This window comes from Poecilia reticulata, chromosome 13, assembly GCF_904066995.2.
Source record: "Poecilia reticulata chromosome 13, P_reticulata-male-v2, whole genome shotgun sequence".
Classification (NCBI taxonomy): domain Eukaryota; kingdom Metazoa; phylum Chordata; class Actinopteri; order Cyprinodontiformes; family Poeciliidae; genus Poecilia; species Poecilia reticulata.
Window position 1 is genome coordinate 18,912,103 of NC_088842.1, and position 24,015 is coordinate 18,936,117.

Genomic DNA, 24,015 nt, shown 5'->3' on the forward strand with positions numbered 1-24,015 from the left:
TTTAGTCAACAATGGGTTTTTTTGTTTTGGAACTCACCCATGGATTCATTTTAATCCAATCTCTTTGTTATTGTTGATTTATAAACACTGAACTTACGGTAACCGAGGCAAGTGAAACTTTCAGTGCTTTTCATATCATTCTGGGTTGTTTGAAACCTTGTAGATAAATTGTCGGTGCAGTAATTTTGGTAAGCTGGCTACTCCTTTTGGTTTTCTGTTTTTTGGGGGTGCGGGGGGATTTTCCTAGACTGATGTCATTGTCTCTCTTTTGTTGTTAATTTTTTTTATATTGAGGCATGACGTGGTGCATTTTGACATCTCCTAACCATTTGGTCAGTTCTTTCTAAGGAATTTCTTTATTCTACACGTCAGGCAAAAATTACAGCTGGATGACGTTCATTCACAATTTAATTAAGGGATAATCTGTATTTTCACATTATTTCCTGGTTGGTTTTGTCCACATCTATCCCTTACAAAATCATCACTTAAAGCTGTGCTTTGCTCTTACTCAGGCTATCATTGTCTGATATTAACATTAGTTTGATCATCTGAAACATTTAAGAGGGACAAGAATGCAAAAGTAGGAAAATTCTGTGTTTTGGTAAGTGATTGTTTCCACTAGATCACATACACTGCACACCTGGAAGTAGTTTTCCAAGTAATTTTTAGCGCTCTGGCTCTTGGATTGAATCCAGAGATTTAGGCAGTCATGTCAGATATTAATCTGAATATTTGAATGTGTTTATAGTCTGGAATCAGGTTCCTTAATACCTTTATCGTCTCTTTATGTTCGGGTTCGACTTATTGTCTCCTACCTTGTTTGACGCTACTGTTTTAGATGGAGAGGGATTTAGGCAGGATCTGAAATAAGAGGCTGAATTTGTTTGGGTCATTTTAGTCTGGCCAGGTTGTTCTTAATGTATGTGCGATACAGTTTCAGGGCTGTAAATGTTCCTCAGTATTTCGTGCAGACTCCTGTCTTTTAACGTACCTTTGAACAGACATTTTAGTCTTTTAACTGAAGCTTTATGGGTTACTATGAGCTTTCTCTGTACTTTACATGTCATCTTTTAAGACGATTTGTGTTGAATTGTGTAAAGATGGTGTGTTTGTGATATTTTATGCCTTAGGGCAGTAAGAAAACCTACTCGGTGTATTATCATATATGAACTTTGTCCTAATTTGTATAGAAGAATCGGTACCTTTTACATATTTTGTGGCATTAGTGTCCATATATCACAGGAAATGGAGACGGGAATCTTGCAGGAAGTGATACATGCTGTGACTCAAACCTTGGTCATCTGTTGACAACATGGAGTCTCTGAATCTTTGGCATTGAGCAACACATTGCGCCAGAAAAATATTAATCCTTTTTAGTCATGTTGCATTTCATCTTGATTACAAATTGAGCACACAACCTGTGAATATGTTTTATTAATTATCAAACTTCTCAGTGCCAGTTGCTTTAATTGATTACAGAGCAACATGATGGCTCAGTGGTTAGGATTGTTACATGTGAACTAGATCCTCTCAGCCCAAATATTGATCCTACCAGGGCCTTTAGGTATGAAGCTTGTACGGTTTGTTCTTGCATGAATGAATTCTCTTTTAATAAACTCCAACAAATCTTCTATTAGCCTTTGTAACTATAAAACCAGTTGAAATTTTCTACCATATTTGTACCATCAAATAAATACTCATCAACTCCATATTGCCTATGAAAGGAGTCAGTTTTATAAAAATAAACTACTTTTTTAAAACTTTTTTCAGACTTCATCCATTTTCTACTACATTCTCTATTTGACACACAATCTGACTGCATTTAAACATTGAATGTGAAGTATTACTTGCGGTGTGCCTTTCTATTATACTAGAGCTGTTGTATAAAATGCCTGAAAATCACCAATAATACCCCCTTTCTTTGAAAACAAGAGTTTTTGTTTAGTGAAGTGGATCGTTTAAAGATGTTTTATTGTCACACAGAGGCTGTTGTGTAATCCTGTGGTTCTGCAGGCCTGTAAGCCACTTTGCAAAGGCCTTCATGTCTGATCATGTGTCAACTTGACTTGATTCAACACAATAAAATGGGAAAACGATTATTTCTAAACAGTGGATATTATTTCATAGCTGGGAATCATATGTCTTGTGACTGCAATAAACAGGAAAGTTAAAGGTGATTTTTTTTTTTTCCTGCGGCCTGTTTCTTATTTTGGTAGTCATGGCGATCAACACATAACCCAGTTCCTGGCATGATAGTATTCTTGGGATATACCCAAGATGGCCTTGGTAATTCTGGAGGAGTTGCAGAAAACTGTAACTCAGTTGGGAGAATCGGTTGACGGGTAACAGCAACACAATCCTCAAACCTGAGCTTTGTGAAACGATGGCAGGAATATTTTTTTTTATTACTGAAAGAAAGCAGTAAGGTTTCCCAAGGAGAAAGATCACAGTAGTCATTGCATTAACTTGTAAATTAAGTATCTCTTAACAATTATAAAGAAAAATCATCTCACCTTTATTCTTTTTAAAGTATCCTTTTGCTTCTTTCAGAGCCAATGATTTCACTGTGTTTCCAAACTCATTAGGTCATCTCCTTAAATACTCATGTCTTTAGTGTTAATTGTGAACACAAAAAGTGAGACTACAAAACTTGCAAAATGCAACATTTATGTATCTGCAAAACAAAACGTTGGATCTGAATGAGGTTTTTTCTAGACAAAGCAGGACGACGTCAATGCAAAACTTTTTCTTTGTCAGTATTTGCGCTCTATGTGCAAAGTGTGCTGGTGTAATTATTGTTTTCTCTTCATGTGTTGCAGGTAACCACATGATGCTACGTGTGCTGCCATCAGTCTACCCCAAACAGCCGCACACTATCCACCATCACCTGGGCAGCCTCACAGCGATGATGCCCCGGCTGGAGACACCTGAGCAGCAACACCTGATCAGACTTATTCAGATGGTTGCAGAGCAGCATCCACTTGTAAGTCCTTGTTTTTATTTATTCAGAAGACTAAAATTGACAGCTAAGCATAATAACAGTATCTATGTTACAACTATAGCAGAAATGATTTTGCAAGTGATATTTAAACTGTGGCCAGATCTTTGGCAAGGATGTAATTTGTACTTGCAAACTTTGAAGTTAGTTTTTGTCTGAGATCACATTTCAGATTGTTTGGTATTACTGAACATGTGAGAGTTTACAGCGGTAGTCTAAATTATATAAAACAAACTGAATTGAAAGTGTAAGAAAACAGAGGGACAGATCTGCCTGAAATCGTAACCTTTTTGTGTTATTAATGGTTACCGGGTGTCCAGACACCATGGCTTTGCATCAAAAGTTTTTCACACTGAGGTCATTTCTGCCAAGAACCCTGCACCTGAAAGTAAAATTCAGGACATTTTCTGAATCAAGAACAACTTTTAATATCAAAGTTTCTGAACATCTCTTTGACAAGATAGTGGCATCTTGGATAAGGTGCAGTGACATGTGACCAGGTTAGGCAGGTGAAGTAATCCTGACAAGTAAGAGAGGGACATGAGAAGTAAAACAAATGCGATGCTAGCAATAATGAGAGAGAATCAGTTTGTCTTCACTTTTTTATAAATCGTCTTTCTTTTTTATTGAAAATATAACTTTTATGGTCAAAATGTTTCTACAATGCCTGTTGAAATACATGGAAGGAATGGGAGGCGAGGTGGTGCAGTGCAGTGCCTCACCACTGGAGGCGCTGTGTCACACAGAGTCAATGACAGGAAGTTGACAATCTACTTGCTGTCATGTCCACTATGAGGCCTAAATGCCACTGGCACTTAAAGACTACACTTCAGAACATTATTTCTCAATATTGTGGATCTTCACACCAAAATTGTTCTTGGTGTGAACAGCACAGAATTTACTGTAATGAGTTTATTATTTTACCTTATGTATATTTTAAAACAATTACTCCTATTAATCAAACTTAGTCAGATTGTTGACGATTTAGCTGTTCTGTTTGCTGCATTGAGAATAATCCCCCTAGAAAGCCAAATAGAGCTCATAAAATCGAGCGCTACAGGAATACCTTTTATCCTGCATATTTTGGAGCACAGCCATTGTGATCAACAGGAGGGGGAATACCACATACCAGCAACAGAGCATGCAGTAGTAAAACATGCAGTTTTATTCAGAGGAGAAACAATGTCGGACATCTGGAGTTATTCTTATCCTCTCTTCTCCCAACTGCACACGCACGCACGCACGCACGCACGCGCACACACACTCACTACATGTTCATGAAATATTGGCAGTTTGATTGTTGCCGTGTTCACCACAGCACTTGTGAAATGTTCTGCATTATAATGCCACTTACTGGAAGTGATGTCCTGGCAATGTTAAAATTAAAACGTCCTTCATATGGGAAACATTTCTAGCTGTCGTCCTCTGTCTTTTTGAGAAACAAATTGTTGTTGGATTTAGTGTATTTCTTAGAAAACGTGACTCATTATGGAGCAGCAACAGAGCAGACAATCGTGGGCTTTCAGTCTAGTTCCTCCCAGTGTGATCAGCTCGGATAATGAGCAGGAACTCCTCATTCATTCAGTTTGCTCAGAAAGTCCTACCGGCAATCTTTTGTTTTTTTGTTGTTTTTTTTTCACTCCGCCCTTTATATCTCAGATGAAAGAGCCAGAGCTCAGAGTTTGTGTTTGCTTTACTAGTGCAGAGCGCTAAAGCTGAATCATGAATTAATGATGTATATTTGTTGTAATTTTTCTATTATTATTATTTCTCCTAATCCCTGCAGATGCTGAGCACAAATGTGCCCACACTGGTCAGTTACCTGAGTGAGCCCACTCTGACCGAGGCTTTGCTGGGCGCTCTCGTGGATGTTTCCCAGGCCAGCCCCTCGTCACTGGTCAGCTTTTTGCCAGCGCTAAGGATGGTGGGACAGCAGTCTGCTGTCTTTCTCAGTCATGTAGCCAAAATCCATGGTGCTATTGGAATCCTCAATGAGGTAAAACACACAGAGACACAATCAAGATGTTAAATAAGAGATACACAATGGAGAGCATGTCGGAGGTTTAAGGTCTTTTACATAAGGGACTCGTGTTGAAGGAAAGAAGAAACGGAAATTATCCTGTCAAAAGAAAAAAGAGAATATCACTAGAACTGAGTACAAATTTTTAATTTATGCCATGTTTCACAATATTACAAGATGTTCAGGCATGTCTTCAGGTTTTTACAGTAAAACAATGATGTTACCAGTAAAATGCCCATGTAGACTTACTCTGGTATAGCTTTAGATGAGCATTAGTTTGGGTCTGAACTACATAGCCAATTACAGTATTCACATTGCATGAACTTTTTTTGATGCAAAATTCACTACTTTTTTAGCATTTCATGTAATATATACCAAAGCAAGAGCGTATACAGTTTTGAAGTGAAAAGCAGAATTATAACAATCTGAAAACTGAGGTGTGTATTTGCATTCAGCTCATGCTGTGTCCACCTGCGTATAACCTGTGGATCTTACTGTTCTGTAAAGGCCTCAGAGGTTTGTTGGAGAGCATTAATTGTGGAGAAGCTGCAATAATCCACAGCTCAGGTGTGGAACTCTGCTGGAAGGTCAGCTATAAGTTATGCAGTCCACAAATTAGTAAGAAAAAAGCCACAGTTCAATGAAAGTTGTAAGACATCCTGTTTTCAGTTTGTAAAAAGCAGCGTAGGGAATACAACACACAAATAGGAGAAGTGCCAGAAAGTTCTCTGGTCAGATGAGATCAAATTTGAACTCTCTAGCTTGCATGGAAAATGCTTTGTGTGGAGGAAGACACTGGACATACACACACCGTCCACATTATTGATGCATGGCGGTGACAGTATGATGCTGTGGGGATTTTTTTCTTTCAAAAATGGACACTGGTCACAGTTGATGGGACATTGAATGGAGTTAAGTATACACCAACACTAAAAGAAAAGGTCCTCCGAACCCCTTGGACTGAGACTGTGTTGCAGGACGAAAAAATACATTTTTTCAGACGTTTTACAGCCAAGACAAATAAGCTTTTGGAAAGAATAAAGGGCACATTTTATTGTCCCTAGATGTCAAAACCAACGCCAAAGACCATTAGCTGAAACTGCAGAGAAGGGTGTTCTCCAAAGTACTGTAGGGTCTGTGTTGGTTTATCAGATAAAATCCTTAAAAATGTTACCTCATAAATACATATATATTCCAGATACCATTTAAAAAAGAAAAGCACTCACCACAAACACTTTGAGGCGAGTTTTTAATTGAATAAGGGGAGAAGAAAGTTATGCACAATCATATGGCTTCTTCTTTGTTGTCCTGCCAAGTGTGAAACCCAACATTTCACACTGCACATGGCAGTTCTGAAGGTTTACGACCTGACTTTGTGGTCAATGAAAGTTTCCTAAACAAACACAGACTCACCTTCGATAGATCAGAAACTGTTATCCAGGTCAGAGGTCATGTGGAGGACATGGTCAAAAATGGCCTCCATGAGATAAAAGTTCCCTCCCCCGCCAAAACACCTGTATCTACTGTATTTGATAAAGTAAATTACCGTGTCTTTATTTCTCCGCTCCACATGAATGATTTACAGGACAGAGTTCAGAAGAGGCTAAAATCACATTATGAATTTCAGAAACTGTGTTTTTCCACTTTTCTATGTTTGTTGTGAAGGCTAAGATTAGGATCTCCTGTGTGATATGAGTTACTCTGTTCAAATGTTTGACTCATTTCTGTAAAGGCAAGTTTAGCACTCAATCAATCACCACACACTTATGTCAGGGAAGGTTTTCCTTTGGATAAAAAAATAGCTTAGTCTCAGGAAGAAGAATGACATTCAGCTCTTAGGGTCCCGTTTTCTCTCCTCTCTCAGGTCTATTTAGCGCAGCTTAAATGCGTTTTGTAAAATTAGCCACAGGGGAATACATATTAGTCTCCAGATGAGATATTTTCTTTCCACGTACACATCACGGGGTATTTTTGCGGATACTGTAAACACACGCACAGACCTCTCCAGGGCAACATTTCCTCTAAAAGCTGCTTCCTGCTCAATCTTCTTGTCAAGCAGCCCGCCAGCCCTACTTTATCACACCCTCAAATGCACTCGCGCCCACTCACACACAACCCGCACACAAGGGTTTCTCGGACCACGGTGTCCCGTCTTTCTTCACCTTGGAACTATTTGGAAAATAATGCTTGTTTTCTGAAAATGCTCCTGCAGAGGCCTCTTGGTGATGGCAGTGGGGAATGCCTCCTGTGGGTTTGTGCTGTGCCCTGCATGCATGCATGCACACTCATAAACACGCGTTTATAAGAACACATGCACGCGGGATGACCTCGCTCTCGATTGCACAATTGTTTCCCTTTCTTCCTCGACCCCCTTGAAGGGAGCTCAGGCTGGATTCTGTGTGTGGATCTATTGCTTGTTAGATCAGAATATATCACTAGTGAAGGAAACACTATACGCTTTGCAAAAAGTCCAACAGTTTTGAAATAAATGTGCCATCTGATAATAATAATAGTGATAATTCTTCCATGCTGTTGAACCCCTTCATGAGTCGGGTTGGTGAGACCATGTGCTTATTTTAAAGCTTTCGGTGACTTATCGTGTTGTTCAGTGTTTGCCAAGTTTTCATTTAGCTTCAAGGTAGATTTTTTACAGTTTTAACAATTGAATTAATAGCATTTTAATGACTATAAAACCATATCTGCTTATTTGGTGTGCAAATAAGCAGATATGAGTATCAATCAATCAATCAAATTTTATTTGTATAGCACATTTCAGCAGCAAGGCATTTCAAAGTGCTTTACATAATTAAAATAAAAACAGAAATAAACAGTGAGAAAGAGAGAAATTTAAAAAACAAAAATAAAAAAACAAACTCCCTTTGCGGAATTTAACTAACTATAGAGGACTCCGCCGTCCTTTGCAGAATTTAACTATTTCATAGAGGACTCCGCCGTCCTTTAGCAGGGGACGCCGCCGTCCCACACAGAATTTAACTAACTTAGAGTTAGGGGAGTCTGCCCTCCCGCGGACTTTAACTGCTTTTATTGTACCTGACAGTGCCTAGGATTCTCAGGGTTTAACTTCTTACCAGAGGACGCCGCCGTCCCACACAGAATTTAACTAACTTATAGTTAGAGGAGTCTGTCCTCCCGCGGACTTTAACTGGTTTTATTTTATTTTTATTTTATTTTAATTTTATCGTTTTTTATTTTTATTTTTTATTTTCTTCCCATACATAAAAGAAGAAGAAAAAATTAAAACATTAAAGACATAAAACATGGAAGACATCAAAACCCGCACTCTAACCCTAATTTAGCCATAAGCAACACTAACAGGTGGGTTTTAAGTTGAGATTTAAAGGCACCCAGTGTTTCAGCTGTTTTACAGTTTTCTGGAAGTTTGTTCCAAATCTGTGGTGCGTAGAAACTGAATGCTGCTTCTCCTCGTCTGGTTCTGGTTCTGGGGATGCAGAGCAGACCAGAACCAGAAGATCTGAGGGGTCTAGATGGTTGGTACAGTAATAACAGATCTTTAAGGTATTGTGGTGCTAAACCGTTCAGAGATTTATAAACTAACATCAGTATTTTAAAGTCTATTCTCTGAGCTACAGGGAGCCAGTGTAGGGACTTTAAAACTGGTGTTATGTGCTCTATCTTCCTGGTTTTAGTGAGAACCCGAGCAGCAGCATTCTGGATCAGCTGCAGCTGTTTGATTGATTTATTAGTCAGACCTGTGAGACGCTGTTGCAGTAATCAATGCGGCTAAAGATAAATGCATGGATGAGTTTCTCTAGATCGTGCTGAGACATAAGTCCTCTAATCCTGGAGATGTTCTTCAGGTGATAGAAGGCCGACTTTGTGACTGTCTTAATGTGGCTCTGAAGGTTCAGGTCAGAGTCCATCACTACTCCCAGGTTTCGGGCCTGATCGCTGGTTTTTAGTTGTAATAACTGAAGCTGTGCATTGATTCTAGTTCGTTCCTCTTTAGGTCCAAAGATAATAACTTCAGTTTTGTTTCTGTTTAGCTGGAGAAGTTTTGGCACATCCACACATTTATCTGTTCTAAGCATCTATTCAGTGATTGGATGGGTTCAGAGTCACCTGGTGACATCGTGATGTAGAGCTGTGTATCATCCGCATAATTGTGGTAGCTAATCCTATGTCCTGTTATAATCTTTGCCAGTGGGAGCATATAAATATTGAAAGAAGGGGTCCTAGGATTGAACCTTGGGGTACCCCACATGTGACCTTTGACCTCTCTGATGAGAAGTTTCCAATTGAAACAAAGAAATCCCTGTTCTTTATGTAAGATTCAAACAGTTGAGCACTGGACCGGAGAGTCCGACCCAACTCTCCAGTCGATTCAGTAAAATGTCGTGGTCAACAGTGTCGAAAGCTGCACTGAGGTCCAACAGAACCAGCACTGTGGTTCTCCCACAGTCTGTATTTATATGGATGTCATTGAACACTTTACAAGGGCCGACTCCGTGCTGTGGTGAGCACGAAACCAGACTGGAAGGAGTCAAGCAGTTTGTTATTGTTAGGAAGTTATTTAATTGCTTAAAACAGCTTTTTCAATAATTTTGCTGATGAATGGGAGGTTGGAGATCGGCCTGTAATTCTGCAGTAGGGATTTGTCTAGATTGTTCTTTTTTATAAGTGGTTTGATAACTGCTGTTTTCAAAGCCTGGGGGAAAACACCTGAAGAGAGCGATAAGTTTACTATTTGGATCAGATCATTAGCACAACAGGCAGGACTTTCTTAAAGAAATGTGTGGGTAGGAATCCAGACAGCAGGAACTGGAGCTTAATTGACTTATATTTCTTCTAGGGTTTTATAATTTAGTAGTAGAAATTGGTCATTTTCCTGCATTTGTTTGTTTGGGCCCAGCATTAGTACTGTCTTTGGAGTGGATGAGCAGATTAATCCTCTAATCTTTTGAATTTTCTCTGAAAAGAAACTAGAAACTTGTTGCAGGCGGCAATAGATTGAGTTCAGGTGGCAACGTCATTGGAGGATTTGTGAGCCTGTCACAGTGGCAATAAGCTCGAGCATTGTTAATGTTTTTGTTTATGACATCTGCAAAGAAAGTTTCTCTCGCATGTTTCAGTGTTGTGTGATAGTTACGTAGTCTTTCCTTGTAGATGTCATAATAAACGTGCAGTTGACCTTTACGCCATTTCCGTTCGGCCTACGGCAGAGTTGTCTTGCAGATTGAACTACTTGTGCATTTCTCCATGGAGATTTCTTCCTACCAGTCACAACCTTCACTTTAGTGGGGGCAATCTAATCAATGATATCTGAAAGTTTGCACTGAAAATCATCCACAACTTATCTACGTCACTATAACTTAAGAGTGAGGAGAAGAGTAGATTTGATTAAATGTTTCTGCTGTGTTTTCTGTGAAAGTACGTTTTGTGATAGTAGCTGTTTGTTCAAGTGGGTTAACGGATAAAGAACTGTCAAAGAAACAGCAAAATGATCAGACAGGGCATATCAGTTACAGAGACATTGGAAATATTCACACCCTTATTGATAACCAGGTCCAGTGTGTGTCCCTGAGTGTGTGTTGCTTGTTTGACATGTTGTGTTAAACCAAAACTCTCTAATATATTACAGAGCTTTTTAGCCCCTCGGTCTTGGGGTTGTCAACATGAATGTTGAATCACCGACAATTAGCAACAATCGTAATCAATACATATGAGAGATAGAAGCTCATTCAAGTCCGCAAAGAAATTTTCCACATATGTTGGAGTTTTGTATAGAGTTAGTGTCAAAGTTCGTTTGTGGCCTTTTACCTCCATTCCAAGATATTCAAAAGACATAAAATTACCCAAAGAGATTTTACTACAGTTTATGGTATTCTTAATATTGAAGCTACGCCTCCGCTTTTTTGTGTTTTCTATTTTCACTTAAAATTGTACGTAGGAGGCGTTGATTCAATTAGTACGATTGCTTCATTATTGTCATTCAGCCATGTTTCTGTCAGAAATAAACATCAATATTATGCTCAGTGATGAAATCATTAATTAATAGAGCTTTAGACAGAGAGATCTGGTATTTAAAAGAGCCAGGTTAAGTGATCGGAGGCTGAAGCTCTTCAGTCTGAGGTTCCTTTGACAGGGGATCAGTCTGAGGTTTGAATTAGACCTGTTTTTTGTATTTCTGTTTTTTGTAACTGTTCTTGTAGTGATCCGGACAGGTATTGTCTGCTACGCAATGTTGGGGGCCAGACCATTCTGGAGGAAGACGGGTGTAAGGATAATATCTGGACCCGGTCTCAGACCTCAGAAATGCGGAGTGCTGGATCTTCAGGGAGGTCAGAGGCAGGTGGCTTAGATGAGTGAGAGTTGTGCCGAGGCGAACTGTTGATCCATACTATCCAGCTGGGACGAGAAGAGTCCGTCGTCTTCTCTCTGACCTGATTCTCACCAGCATTTTCAGCGGCTCAGGTGAAGCCGACTCTCTTTAGTGGGTCACTTTGTAATAAGTGTGAGTGAGTGTAGGAGCAGAGAGGGAGGGGGAGGAGAAGGGAGGGTGGAAGGAGAAGGGAGGGGGGAAAGATGTGGGATGGGGGAAGGCGGAGGGAACCAGTATCAGTTTGTTTGGAAGTTTGTTCTTGATATGCGAGGCTCCATCCTAATCAGACATCCTTGAGCCTGTTCTTCTGAAGCGATGGTCCATTGTTGTTCTTGTTGATAAATGAAATGTTTGCAGTGGCAGCTTATTCCGGGTTTGTTAAGATTGCGTCTCCTCTTCCAAGAGGTGAAGCGCTGCAGTAGATCAGAGGTTATCGATGAAGGTCATGAGCTGGCAGAGCAGGTTTTATCAGCATTTGTTTATCATAGCAGCTGGAATGTTTTTCGTCTCCCATTGGGCGATGGAATTGGACTGAGAATAACTTCATTTTTATTTTCCATAGTGTCCAGAGATATTAAGTCTTTTTCGAATCTCGGATTTTTGCTTTGCCGATCGTTGGTCCACATGCAATAAGTCTCCATGTTTGGTGTCAGTGGTTAGAGAGACTTTGCGGGTCAGATCGATACAGTGTCACAGAAAGACCATCTCGTTTTCTTGGGATTGCAACATGATGTTCTATTTATGCTATCTCCACATAAGCACTCTGGATACTTTGTTTTCTGGTGGTACTTTGTCTTCGGAGCTTTGTGCGGTGGATGCGTTGGTTTAGCCTCTTGTGATGTTTGAGGTGGATTTTACTCGAGGTCGTGCTGAAGTGCAGAATCTGTTTTTCAGTGGGTTCCACGGAGTCAGGATGTTTTGAGGCTCGGGCTGGTCGCTTTGTCCTTGGGAGTGGGCTCGGTGTGTCGTTTTGGTTCGGCTGCTTGTTTGTTTCTTTGGCGGACAGGTGTGGAGGTGAAGGTGGGTTTTGCTCAGAGCTGGCCACGCTGATCGTCCAGGTGAGGGGTTCTCCGTTAGTCGTTTATGGGATCCGCAGTGTGAGACTTTTGTTTTGGTTGGGTCCTGGCGATCCGAGTGAGCTGCTTGGTGCGGGGTGTACACCTCTCCGTGATTTGAGGAGAGTTGTTTCATATCACAGGTGCGTTGATCTCAAAGTTACTCCAGCGTTGATCTTTGTTTCTAAACTGAGTCGTTGTAGATATGCTTGGGGTCGAACGGGGGCATTTTGCCCTAGTTAACTTGGAGGTGAGAAAGTGAGGTAAATGAAGTGAGAAATCTCCTGGTCTTTAGGTTTGAGTATCCAGTTATGATGTCGATATGTGATAACATAAATTGTGCTTTAGAATTCACAAGCGAGTTTCAGTAGGACGGGAGGGAGGTCCTTGTCCGTAATTTTATTTCATGTTTGACTTTTGGACCCCGGTTACTTTCTAGCAATTTGGATATAATGATGGATCGTTGTGTGTAATTTTGACTGACTTTTGATGGTTTATAAATGGTATTCAAATAAATATTTGTGTGCTTAGCATTTGCATTTAGTCATTTGGGATGTGTAGTTTTTTTTCCCTCTCAGAATGATTTTGTATTTTTGTAAAATGTAGACTTTTAAAAATTTTATTAAACTGAGCTTTTCCTAAAACTGAAAGGTCTGTGCTCAATTCATAACCACATTTGTTCATTTAATTTTTATTTTTAAATAAGTATAACCAGAGATATCCAATAATGGTCACTCAAAAGCAGATTTGGATTTACCTATTCCCTAAATCGGGCAACGTCAAGGACTGTACATGCAGACCAAGACGACAAGAAACAATTGATCCAGAAAATGTGAATTTCTTTCTCTTCATAAGGTAAATATGTGCTTTTGATCCATGACTTACCAGTCTCTTTTTAACAAGGACCTATGTTTGATTCACCAAACTAATTCAAATTGAATGTATTGTTCTTGTGAAATAAGTAATTTCACAAGAATATATTATTTAGCATTTTTAATTAAAAAAAATCTTCTAAATTTTCCACCTCGTCAAATATGTTTTTTTACATGTAGACCAGACAGTTCAGTACTGACCTCATCTGACCTCTTCTTCAGCATCTTTCTTGTCCACTTGTGGAAAACTTTAAATGGAACTTGATCTTATTTACAATAATTAGTTTTGATCCACACTTGAACGTCTGTGCAGTATCCAGCAAACTGATGAGCGGTGGACCAGCATTGGCATGATTTATTCTTGGCCATAATTTATTCATTCATTGTGCCAATGAATTAAATTATTTTAAAGTAGTTTTCCTCTATAAAAGTGTCTGTAATCTGATAAGTAACTCCCCCGTGGCTGAAGTGGTGGTTGTTTTTCTGTTGCCAATACTCAGTTTTTTCCCAGAAGACAATAGAAAAACATCCCAAAAGTAAGTTATGAGTTCTAGTTTAAAGTTACACAGTGTGTCATGAACATGTCGAATATTATATCAGGGTTTCTTAAGGGGATGATTATGTTTCAGTTTTGCTGAAAGGAGAATTATTTTTCACTATTTGAAATCCCTCACGAATCTGAAAGATTTATATTTTGTTCAGAGGAATATCTGGTTACATTTTAAAACTATTCCCATAGAGCACATCATGAAAAATGTCTATGAAACCTAAAAAGATTCCTGTCTTGGATGGAATTAGGTAAAAACTAAAACGTCAATGAACCAAACACAACAACTCACAAAAAATATGATTCCTTCCTGTTTCTCAACCTAATACTTTTGAAAGATTGGATTATTTGGTTCACAGCTGAGCATATGCCTGAAAAGCACAATAAAACACATAGAGTGTTGAATACAGTATGTAAAGGGATAATTGTCTGAGTACAGTTTATCTATAATGGATATATTCATTTAAATTCAGTACAGTTTACATAAAGCCATTTCACAACAAGTGTTTCCTTGAGGCACTTTATAAACAAATGATTTCAATCCAATCATTCAATCAATAATGTAATGCAGATTTCCTTTAACAGTATGCCCAGCTCAGAAGCTCTCCAAAGAGATAAAATGCTTTGCAAATGATTTTAATCATGCTGCATTTCTGGTTGTTTTTGCTCCAAACACATTGTCAGTGGTTTGGTCTTAGCTCCAGGCTAAAATCCTCATGTCAGAGTAATATTAAGTATTTTCTCTGCGTGTCCGCCTGAGACGAGACAGTTGATATTATAATTTGACTCTTGTTGTGCTGCCACAATGTTTAGAAACTTATAATTAAAAAGCTGTTTACACTGATTAGTGATCTCTTGCAGCCTAAAGTAAGCCGATGCTTAGGATGCTGAATCCTTGCCAAGTGCTTCTAAATAATTATACAGCAAATCGTTGGCTGTGTGATGATGGAGGGAAGCCTCATGTAGCATAATACACATGTATTGATGTTTTGTTTAAAGTAATATGTAAAGGTTTTGTTTTAAAAGAAAATTTAAACTGCAATCTGTGTGAATAGAAATCTTTCTAGTCCTTTTACCTCCAGCCTGAGCTGCAGGCGAGCTTCTGACTCATTTATGGGCTAAACTCTTGCAAATCCTTGTGGTATGTTACCAAAGTCTAAGGTCACGTTCTACATATTCTACTCTTTTTGGGATCAGTGAATAAATTTATGGCTCTACAGAGAGTGCTTATGAAAGGTGCCAGATGTAGCTTCGTCCTCCTCAACTCATTACTTTGTGCGTTTTAAAATATGTAAGCAGATTTTGATTCTGTTTTCATATCTGGCCTTATTTAGAAAAAAAAGAAAAAGAAAAGTTGTTTCAAAGGTTTCATTGTGTTTTTTTTTTTTTTTTAAAGGAAAGTTTTTGTTTGTATCACCACATGAAGGCCTTGACTCTGACCTGGATCACAGCCAGAGAGAACTGTTATGTTTTTAGCATCTGTTCTAATTACTGTGATTTCGATCTTGGTTTGTTTTTGGGTTGGAAGAAAATCAAGCGTCTGCCATTCGAATATAAAACTTTCTCAGACAGGTGTGAACCGTCCCCTGGAATGACGAAGCCAGAAGCCGCTTTGCGTCAGCACTGGGCAGGTTGAACAGGAGATAAACAACAGCAGACAGAGGATGATGAAATATGAATATTATTACAAAGACCCCTTGCTAGGAAATCACATTTCGGAGAATGGAAAAGTTTATACTTTCTCGGCTTGCAGAGCGCTGGCTGCATGTGCTGCATGTGCTTGTGTTTATTATAGTTTGTCATAATTTAGGCAGAAAGGAGGTCAAACTCACACTGTCAGAGCCGACCTCCCTCCTAGCTGGAAGTGCAAAACTAACCGCATTTAAAATCACCTTTTTAGCAAAACGTATACATTCAGATCCAGTGTTTTCCCGTATCGCAGCAGATTCAATTTTAGAGGCACTTCAAGAAGAACAGCATTAGAAAATAAGTCTGAATATGTCTGAACAAACAAATATGTTTTTGGTAATTACGTCTGGTTATTCATTTTTTTTCTTGATCAACTCCTTTTAAATGATCTTCTAACCTCCACTTTTACTCTGACATCTTTGGAAAAAATGTGAAAAAAGTCTGAAAAATTTACCTCAGCATAATTAGCAGCATAATCTCATGCTTCAAATTAAAAAGCTGATACAAACAACACAAACATCAACCACCAATATATTACTTTATTCAGTTTAAGTACTTTTTAAAATATTTTTTATATTTATAAGGCAAAATTGTTTTTTTCCAGTAACTGTTCTCAAAATAGAAAGATAAATTAAAGGGGTTTTTTCCACAATACAAATAAGTACCAATTGAATTGTATTATAATGGCTATGATCAAATAAACTCCATTGGCACAGATTAATTGAACAATACAACAACTTTTCACAGAAGCTGCATCAGACATATCTAAAAAACAGTTTTGTTTTTTAGTGTCACTGTAAGAAACGAGATTTCACTCCTTATTTAGTTAATTTTTGATGAGATCGGTGTTATTCTTACATTTACCTGGCAATCCCAGTCATTCATGAAACATTATACCTGTAAAATAATATTTAACCTAACCTTGTTTTTTCTGCAAAGATAAATAGATTTCTTGTTGAGGAAATGGATATATCATTAGATTTATCTAATGCCTTTAGAGAGAGATTTCCTGTTTCTCTGTATATTCCTAAGCTATGACACTGGATGTTATAAAACAGGTCTTGGTTTTAATTCAGTTATTAGTGTATTTTTTCTTAAAACATACCCTGTAATGTACCTACTGTATTTTACACACTATAAGGCACACCGGATTATAAGGCGCATAGAATAGACGCTATAGTAGAGGCTGGAGTTACGTTATGCATCCACTAGATGGAGCTGCACTAAAGGGAATGTCAACAAAACAGTCCGACTCCGGTTGGCAAGGAGAACCTTCCTGACTGGGCCGGGCCGTGGCCGGACAATGGTCACCCTTCTCCGTTCACGCACAGCATGTTCGTGGAGAACGTGGTGCTAAATGACCTGCAGACGACCTGATTCTAGACGGTCGGTAGGTAGATAGGTCAGTCAAACTTTATTAACAAACCAGCGTTCTGACAACTATCCCAGCATGCACCGCGCGCTTCTTTTTCTACGGCTGAAAATTAAGTCAGCGGCTGCTTACCGTAGTTGCTAGACCTGTTGTGGCTCAATATTGGTCCATATATAAGGCGCACCGGATTATAAGGTGCACTGTCAGTTGTTGAGGAAATTTAAGGTTTTTAGGTGCGCCTTATAGTGCGGAAATACGGTACTTAAAAAAATGTGTACGTTTGCTACCAAACTTGCTGATTTCTGTTGCTCCCCTCCCCCTTCCTCCAGATGCATGCCCACACCTCATTGGTCTACCTGGTGTCCCTTCTGGGCAGCATGGAGCACAGCTTTCACCACACCTTGCTGCAGGAGATTAGAGCTCTGACTGACAGATACCCATCATTACTGGGAGGTTGTGGGAAAGACATCTACAGAATGAGCAACTCATTCACTGCCATAGCCAGAGTGTTGGAAAGACGACTGGAGGACAAAACCACCCTTCACTGCAGGTTGGAAATAATGAGAAAACGACAGCAAGCAAAACACTGAATGTTGTTACCTTAGAGTCTGTCTGCACTAATCAGATAATTTCTATGACAGTCTTACCATATTCAGTCTTGCTGAGAATAAGTCTGAATGCAGGTTCTACACGCTGATTTTTCTTTGTTCTGCTGGAAAAAATGTTCGATGTGTGTATTATATTGGTATGAAAACCACGCAAAACTGTAAGAAATATTTTATCATTAATAAAATAATTTTGAGTTACAAAATACACACAATAATGCGGCACCTGGAAGTAAAAAATAAAATATAAAATCAAAGCAACTGTGTCGGGAATGGACCCAAACATTCTGACGATCAGAAATGAACAATCTAAATCTCTTACAGGGTGGAAGACGCGTGTCCGTCTTCAGGTGGATCTCTCCCTGCTGGTCGAGGAGGAGGGACATCTGAGCAGCGACTGCAGGTAAAAGTCCAGAATTTTGACGAGAAAACTCAAAATGTGGGAACGACAGAGGAGGAAGGGGAGGAGTCTCCTCCGCAGCAACGACGCCACAGCCTGAGCCAAGGCGTCAAGGAGGAGAGACGGGAGATGAGATTCAACAGGTTAGTTTGAGATGGTGATGGTGCATCAAATAATTTCTTTAAATAGGTGAATGGAGCAGGGTTCTTGGAAGATGCCATAATAAAACATATATTTCTATGGAGGAATTAGTTGCAGTAACTAAAACAAGAGAATTAACACATCTGTATCTGATCAAATCTGGTTTTCAAACAGCATGGTCACCAAAAATCTTACAAAAAAGTTTTGTTAAAACAACGGCAATAATTTAAGTTTGATATTTTCTTCATTTTTTTAATTTTCTGGTCTTCAACAGGTCAAAGAGCCTGGCTCTCCATATTGCGCGTTCACGCTCCATCAGCTCAGATACAGGAGAGGACAGCGAAGCCGTAGAGCCGAGCACAGAGAACTGCCTTTCCAACGCTCAGTCAAATCAGGCCTCAGGCAGCCATGAAGTCTCACCGGCAGAAAAGAAACTGACAAGTGACAACTCCCTGTCTGTCACAGCAGAGAAGAAGGAGGTGGAAAAAGCTGAGATCAAAGATGAGAACGGAGAGGAAGCAGAACAGGAGCAAGCCGACAGACTCTTCATCCATTTGAGAGACAATATGGAGACGATCAGGGAGTTCTGCAAAGACATGGCGAAGAGGATCCCGGTTCCAGAGCAGTGTGTGATTGAAGGTAAACTGAGTGATTCCTAATGGGTTTTCTACAAGTGCCATGTGCTGCAGAAATATTGATGTAGCTGAAGCTTTGCCACACGTCAACCACGAGATTTATTTTCTAGAGATTTTATTTTACAGACCAAGAATAAAGGATGCAGTATTATGAAGGTGATCGAAGCTGAAAGTTTTTTTTTATTTCTCTTCTTTTACAAATGAGAATGTCAGAAATGTTGCGTGTTTTGCCTTTCTTTAGAGTAAATATTTCTGGTTTGTATTGCTGCCTAACTCCTCTTTAAACTTCTCAACAACTTTGTTGATTTATTGGCCGTCATGATGCTGTCTGCTTGTTAAAATTACCCGGCTAACCCATGATTAGTTCACAGAAATCAGATGCATTATAGAGAACAATCAGTGGCACTGGATTCTGTTTTCATTTAGATTTTCATGTTTCTCCTTCGGGAAGGAAAATCACATTAAATCCTAATAAAATAGTTTGAGATTTGTCCTGCCAGTTTTAGATATCTCTGTTGATTGAATCTTCACAGCTGATTTAAATGGCCCAACTACCCCCTCTGCATGTTGTAAACTTCTGTGGAGGTCTGCTAATGAACCATCATTTGAGTCAGATGTGTTGAACCGGGGAAACGACTAAAAACACACCAGCCCTCGGGGGTTAACTTTGGACACCACTGGTTTAAGATTGCATGGTGCGTTATTTTCCATAAAGTGCAACATTACTGGAATGAGCTCAAGTACTAGAGTGGAGATTTTACGTGACGTCCTGAAAATAAAAGAGTTGATAGTTACATGTGGTGACAGGTGTTGATTAATGGTGTGTTATGAATATACCTTAGCTTCTCCTCCAACTCATGGTCTCAGCGCAGCGGCCAGTATTGAGCTGATTAGTTGCACTTTAGACCCATAAAGACAGATTTATTTCTCATGGGTTTAAACTTTGATTTTAAAATAACATGTCTTGATTAATGGTTCAAACCCTGTCCAAGCGACATATCGGTACAATAAGCCACTTCTGGCTTTTTGGTGAAATCTTCAAATGTCTGTTGCATTTCTTAATCCACCCAATTATTTTCTATCTTGTCTGCAGAGACACATTGTGTATTGTATCTCTGAGGTCTGTTTTCATTTATTATGTACGACCACACCAGGTATGGATAAGGCTCACATGATGTTCCTGTGGTTTATCTTTGTCCTTTATGCATTACCTCCTGCAGTTTGGCACTTCCTACAACTCTTTACCTTGGTATGTCTACACTTAATGTGTAATATGCAATATTCATAGGTTTTTCAAAGGCTTGACATTGATTTGAAATATGTGTACATTACAGCACAGAGTAACTGTGAGTAGCCTTTATTTACTGGAGGAACCAAACATCTAGCAGCTATACTGGGTCTGGATTTCTGCTTTCAGGTTATACTGCAGACCTAAAAAGTTACTATTTCAAAAACCTCTAAAACTTCCTGACATACTTTCCTTGTGATCTGTTTTTTTTTTGCTGGTTGGTATAAAGCCTAAAACAGTGTTATGGTATGATGTCTAAAATGAGGAATTTCTTCATGTAAACTTTGCACAAAACACATTTTTAGCTGTTTAATTGGTGCCACATTTTTAAGAAAAATGCTCTTGTGAGTTGAACAATAGAGTCCAGTTTGTGGGTTACACCCTTGAAAAACTAGCCATATCCCCTCTGCCAACACCTAACAGCTTAATCTGTTATTTACTGTTGTTTGATATTGTTTATTGTATTCAGCAAACATGCGCCTCAGTTATGAGTTGGGAAACCATAAACAACCACAGTGGCTTGTCTCCTGTTCCTCAAGCTTGTTCACTGGTTTGGTCTCGGACTGGTTGGCCTCCGACTAGCCATTCTGCCAAATCTCATCTCTGCGTTGAGAAAGACGGCTGCTGAACCGCCTGTAGCGTTTTAAATCAGTGTAGACAGCATTGATAATTGATTTAGCATGTATAAACATCACATCATGTTTTATTCTTTGTTGTTAAAGTACTTGTCAGATTTTCTCTCTACAAGTAGAAACTGTAGGGTTCAGTCTCCCATCCCATCGCCCAAAAAATGCCCAACACAAAAATGAACATGTCCCACTGTAAACAATGCTATTAGATAAAACACATCTCTCACAAGGTAAAATGATCCATGCAGGTGAAGGCTCTACATGAAATTCACAGGCTTAATTAGCAACAGGAAAATTTTTTAAAAGTTCAGATGTAAATGGGGAAATAATATGGCATAAGTTAATTTACATGCCCTACGTTGTGAACTCAGTTTTCTACTCTGTAAGAAAAGAAACACTTAATATGTTCAATTTCATCAGCTGCTGTCCTTGAAAAGACAATTAGTAGTACACCTACTAATAAAATGAACTTCTGCTACTTAAAGTAGGTATGATGATTCATATTTGACAGAGTTACAGACATCATGGCGCTCTAACACTGTCATGCTCTTTTTCTAAAGACGTTCAAACTGCAGAAATTTAGTTTCAGTTCGTCCTTATTGTAAACAGTCATGTTTCTGTCTGTAATATATATCACACGTACCTCCCAGCAGAGAGTTAGGGTTTGAGGACCAAATCCTTTATTCACTGTTGCTGCAAGAAGGAACATGAGCAAGAATCTGCAGGTTTTCAGAAACTGATACATTCATACTTGTGGTTTAAGTGTTAGCTCCTAGTTATTTCCAGCAGCTTTTGGTAAAAGAACATCAAATTTTTTATTTTCTTGCCATTTTCTAAATGTAAACAACAAGAAGAAACATCAAAATATGATTTTATGAAGGCATACGAAATCTCTTAAGTCAAACCGAGCACATATATACAATTACACTTTTTATACGGGATAGTTCATACTGCATGATCACTCGTGCAGCATGAGTGATCAATTTTCAGTGCATCTTTTCTATACTAGTACACTCTCACTCTCTGGTCTAATCAGCCAGTATGTGTAGTAGCACCACTTTGAAGCTAAATAAAAGACAACCTGTCAGAGGATACATAATGAAACAGGGGTGATTAACAGAGTTTTTAATCAAGTGGGTAAAAGCAGATGTGCAAATTGATGAAGTGAAGATTACATGTGGAAAAACATCCTCACAGTAAGAAGTGAGTGGCATAAAAATCGCCCGTGACACTAAGCTGAAACAGATGAAGGTAATGTAATGCAAAGTATGAACAGCCATGAATATATAGAAGCAGTTTCAGTGCCTGCAGACTCTCCAGCCAACACAGAGCAGAAACAAAGAGTTCAAGAGGTTCACATGAATAAAACAATGAAATGAGAAACGGCTTTGCCTCCAAATCTAATCCGCTTTCACGTGTTGTCAGTCATCTTTCGGATATTTAGGGATCAGATATTCTATTGTCATTTATGTCTGATTACGTTTGCTTATTTTCATTTTCCTAATCAATTTGATTAGCCAAACCTTGGCTGGCATGTCTTAACCGAGCTCATCATCTTGTTTTTTATTTCTGCTTTTCAAGGGGTTTGTTTTTGCTTCAGCTTCGCAACGTGTAATGTCGGTGAAATTATGAGAATGGGGTATTTGACAGACAGACAGATGAGCTGATATCCTGCACTAGAAAAATGCATATGAAAATCATATGCAGAATCAAAGTCCTAACTATTTGCAACCATGCAAACATTTCTACTCACAGGTGCAGTTTTTCTGTTTAACCATTTGCAACAGGCAGATTACATTAAACACACAGATAGACCCAAATATGGAGGATCATGGCAACCTCAGACCATGATATTTTGAGTGAAAGTCAATTTTATAATCAGTTCATTTTAGTCATTGTATCTCATAGTGGCCAAAACACTTAATTCTTCCTCATACATGAAAGAAAATGAAATTAATGAAATCATCTCTGGAAACTCTGGTAATCTGATGAAATCTAGAAATAAATGTAAAGCCTGGCACGATAAAACACTCTTTACTCTTACTGCGAATGAATTCTCTTAGCATTAATGACGATCGACACCGGGGCTCGCAGCCCAGCTCCTATCAGAGCTGCTTCATCAGAACTGCATCACACTGAGCGATTAATGTAAACAGTGAAAAGGATGAGACACACAGAGTTTCATGATGATGCTCCAGCGAAAGACAACTTCATCTGGACTTGCTTGTTGGACGGGACTCTATGTCCACCCCTTGGTCTTTTCTCTGCTTTAGCCTTTTGTAATCAGGTTATGATGGTGTCATGTTGGGACTTGTAGACAAAATGCTCTAGCGCAGAAAATCAGTGAGCCAGTATAAAGTTTGTGTGTGTCTTGAATAAAGTCATTGACTGTGCTGACAGCCTGTTTTATGTGTCAAGGTAACGAGATTAGTTTGACCTGTATCAGTTGCGTTACATCAGCTGGTTAGATCAATTGAACTCCTACGGCTGTCATTTAGCTGACGATGTGTCTCAGAATCCCATCTGTTGTTTCATTTTTCCTTTTCTTTGAGCCCACAGGATTTCGCTGCAGTGTCAAAATATTTGCTTTTTCCCTGAATGTTTTGGGAGGCGATGGTAGAAAGAAAATACTTTTTTATGATGATTTAGATGTGGTGTAATTCTTGGGTATAATTCCCATAACTCTGTTACCGAGCTGAGCTGTTGATGTTTAGCATTCAGAGAAGAATAAACACGAAGAGAGAGATGTTTAAATAGAAAATAACTGCAAATGTTTACGTACTCCTGTCCAGTTCTTTGAGTTAAATTTTTTTCATTATTACCATGACTAATAAGATTGTGAATGTATATATCTGCTGCAAATTTTTTAAAAATTGTTGTTGACATTTGGTGTCTTTTTGCAACAGATTCAAATCGAGGCTGCGTGGCCAAGCTCTCGTTCTCCTGTCCGCTGAAGGGATACTACTGCCTGTACGCCAAATCCAGTTTCCTCCTGACCAGCCAACAGCCTCACCTTTGGATTCACATCATGCTGCTGCATCTGCAGGTGCACCCAAGTCACCAGTCTGCATATTTAACTACACTTTGGGTTTAAAACGGGATAATGCAACTGTTCAGATTTAAATTCATTTTGCAAAGAGGTTTTTTCAAAGACAGAAAACCAGAAATTTATTAAAAGTAAAAAAATACATATATATATATAAATATATATATATTTTTACATTTGCACCACAAATGTCTGATGCAATAAACAAAAAGGTACCAGACTATCGATCCCATCAGTCAACAAAACGGTGATAAGAGTGAAAACACTTAAAAAGGGAGAGAGGGTGAGAAGAAACCACACTTACCTGCATACAACGAGCAACACCAGGAGATGGCTACAAGAAAGTAGCAAGAGTGA

The 24,015-nt window shown here is 38.9% G+C and overlaps 1 protein-coding gene across 2 annotated transcripts in view; it reads left to right on the forward strand.

The window, feature by feature from the left end:
- veph1 (ventricular zone expressed PH domain-containing 1) overlaps positions 1–24,015 on the forward strand; it is a 76,546-nt gene that overhangs the window by 36,209 nt on the left and 16,322 nt on the right. For both annotated transcript variants that reach the window (XM_081614375.1, XM_017308331.2), the window contains 6 exons: positions 2,820–2,983; positions 4,785–4,994; positions 17,244–17,464; positions 17,844–18,062; positions 18,335–18,699; positions 23,519–23,658. In XM_081614375.1, the coding sequence (XP_081470501.1) occupies positions 2,820–2,983; positions 4,785–4,994; positions 17,244–17,464; positions 17,844–18,062; positions 18,335–18,699; positions 23,519–23,658 (1,319 nt within the window). The remainder of the gene's footprint in view (positions 1–2,819; positions 2,984–4,784; positions 4,995–17,243; positions 17,465–17,843; positions 18,063–18,334; positions 18,700–23,518; positions 23,659–24,015) is intronic.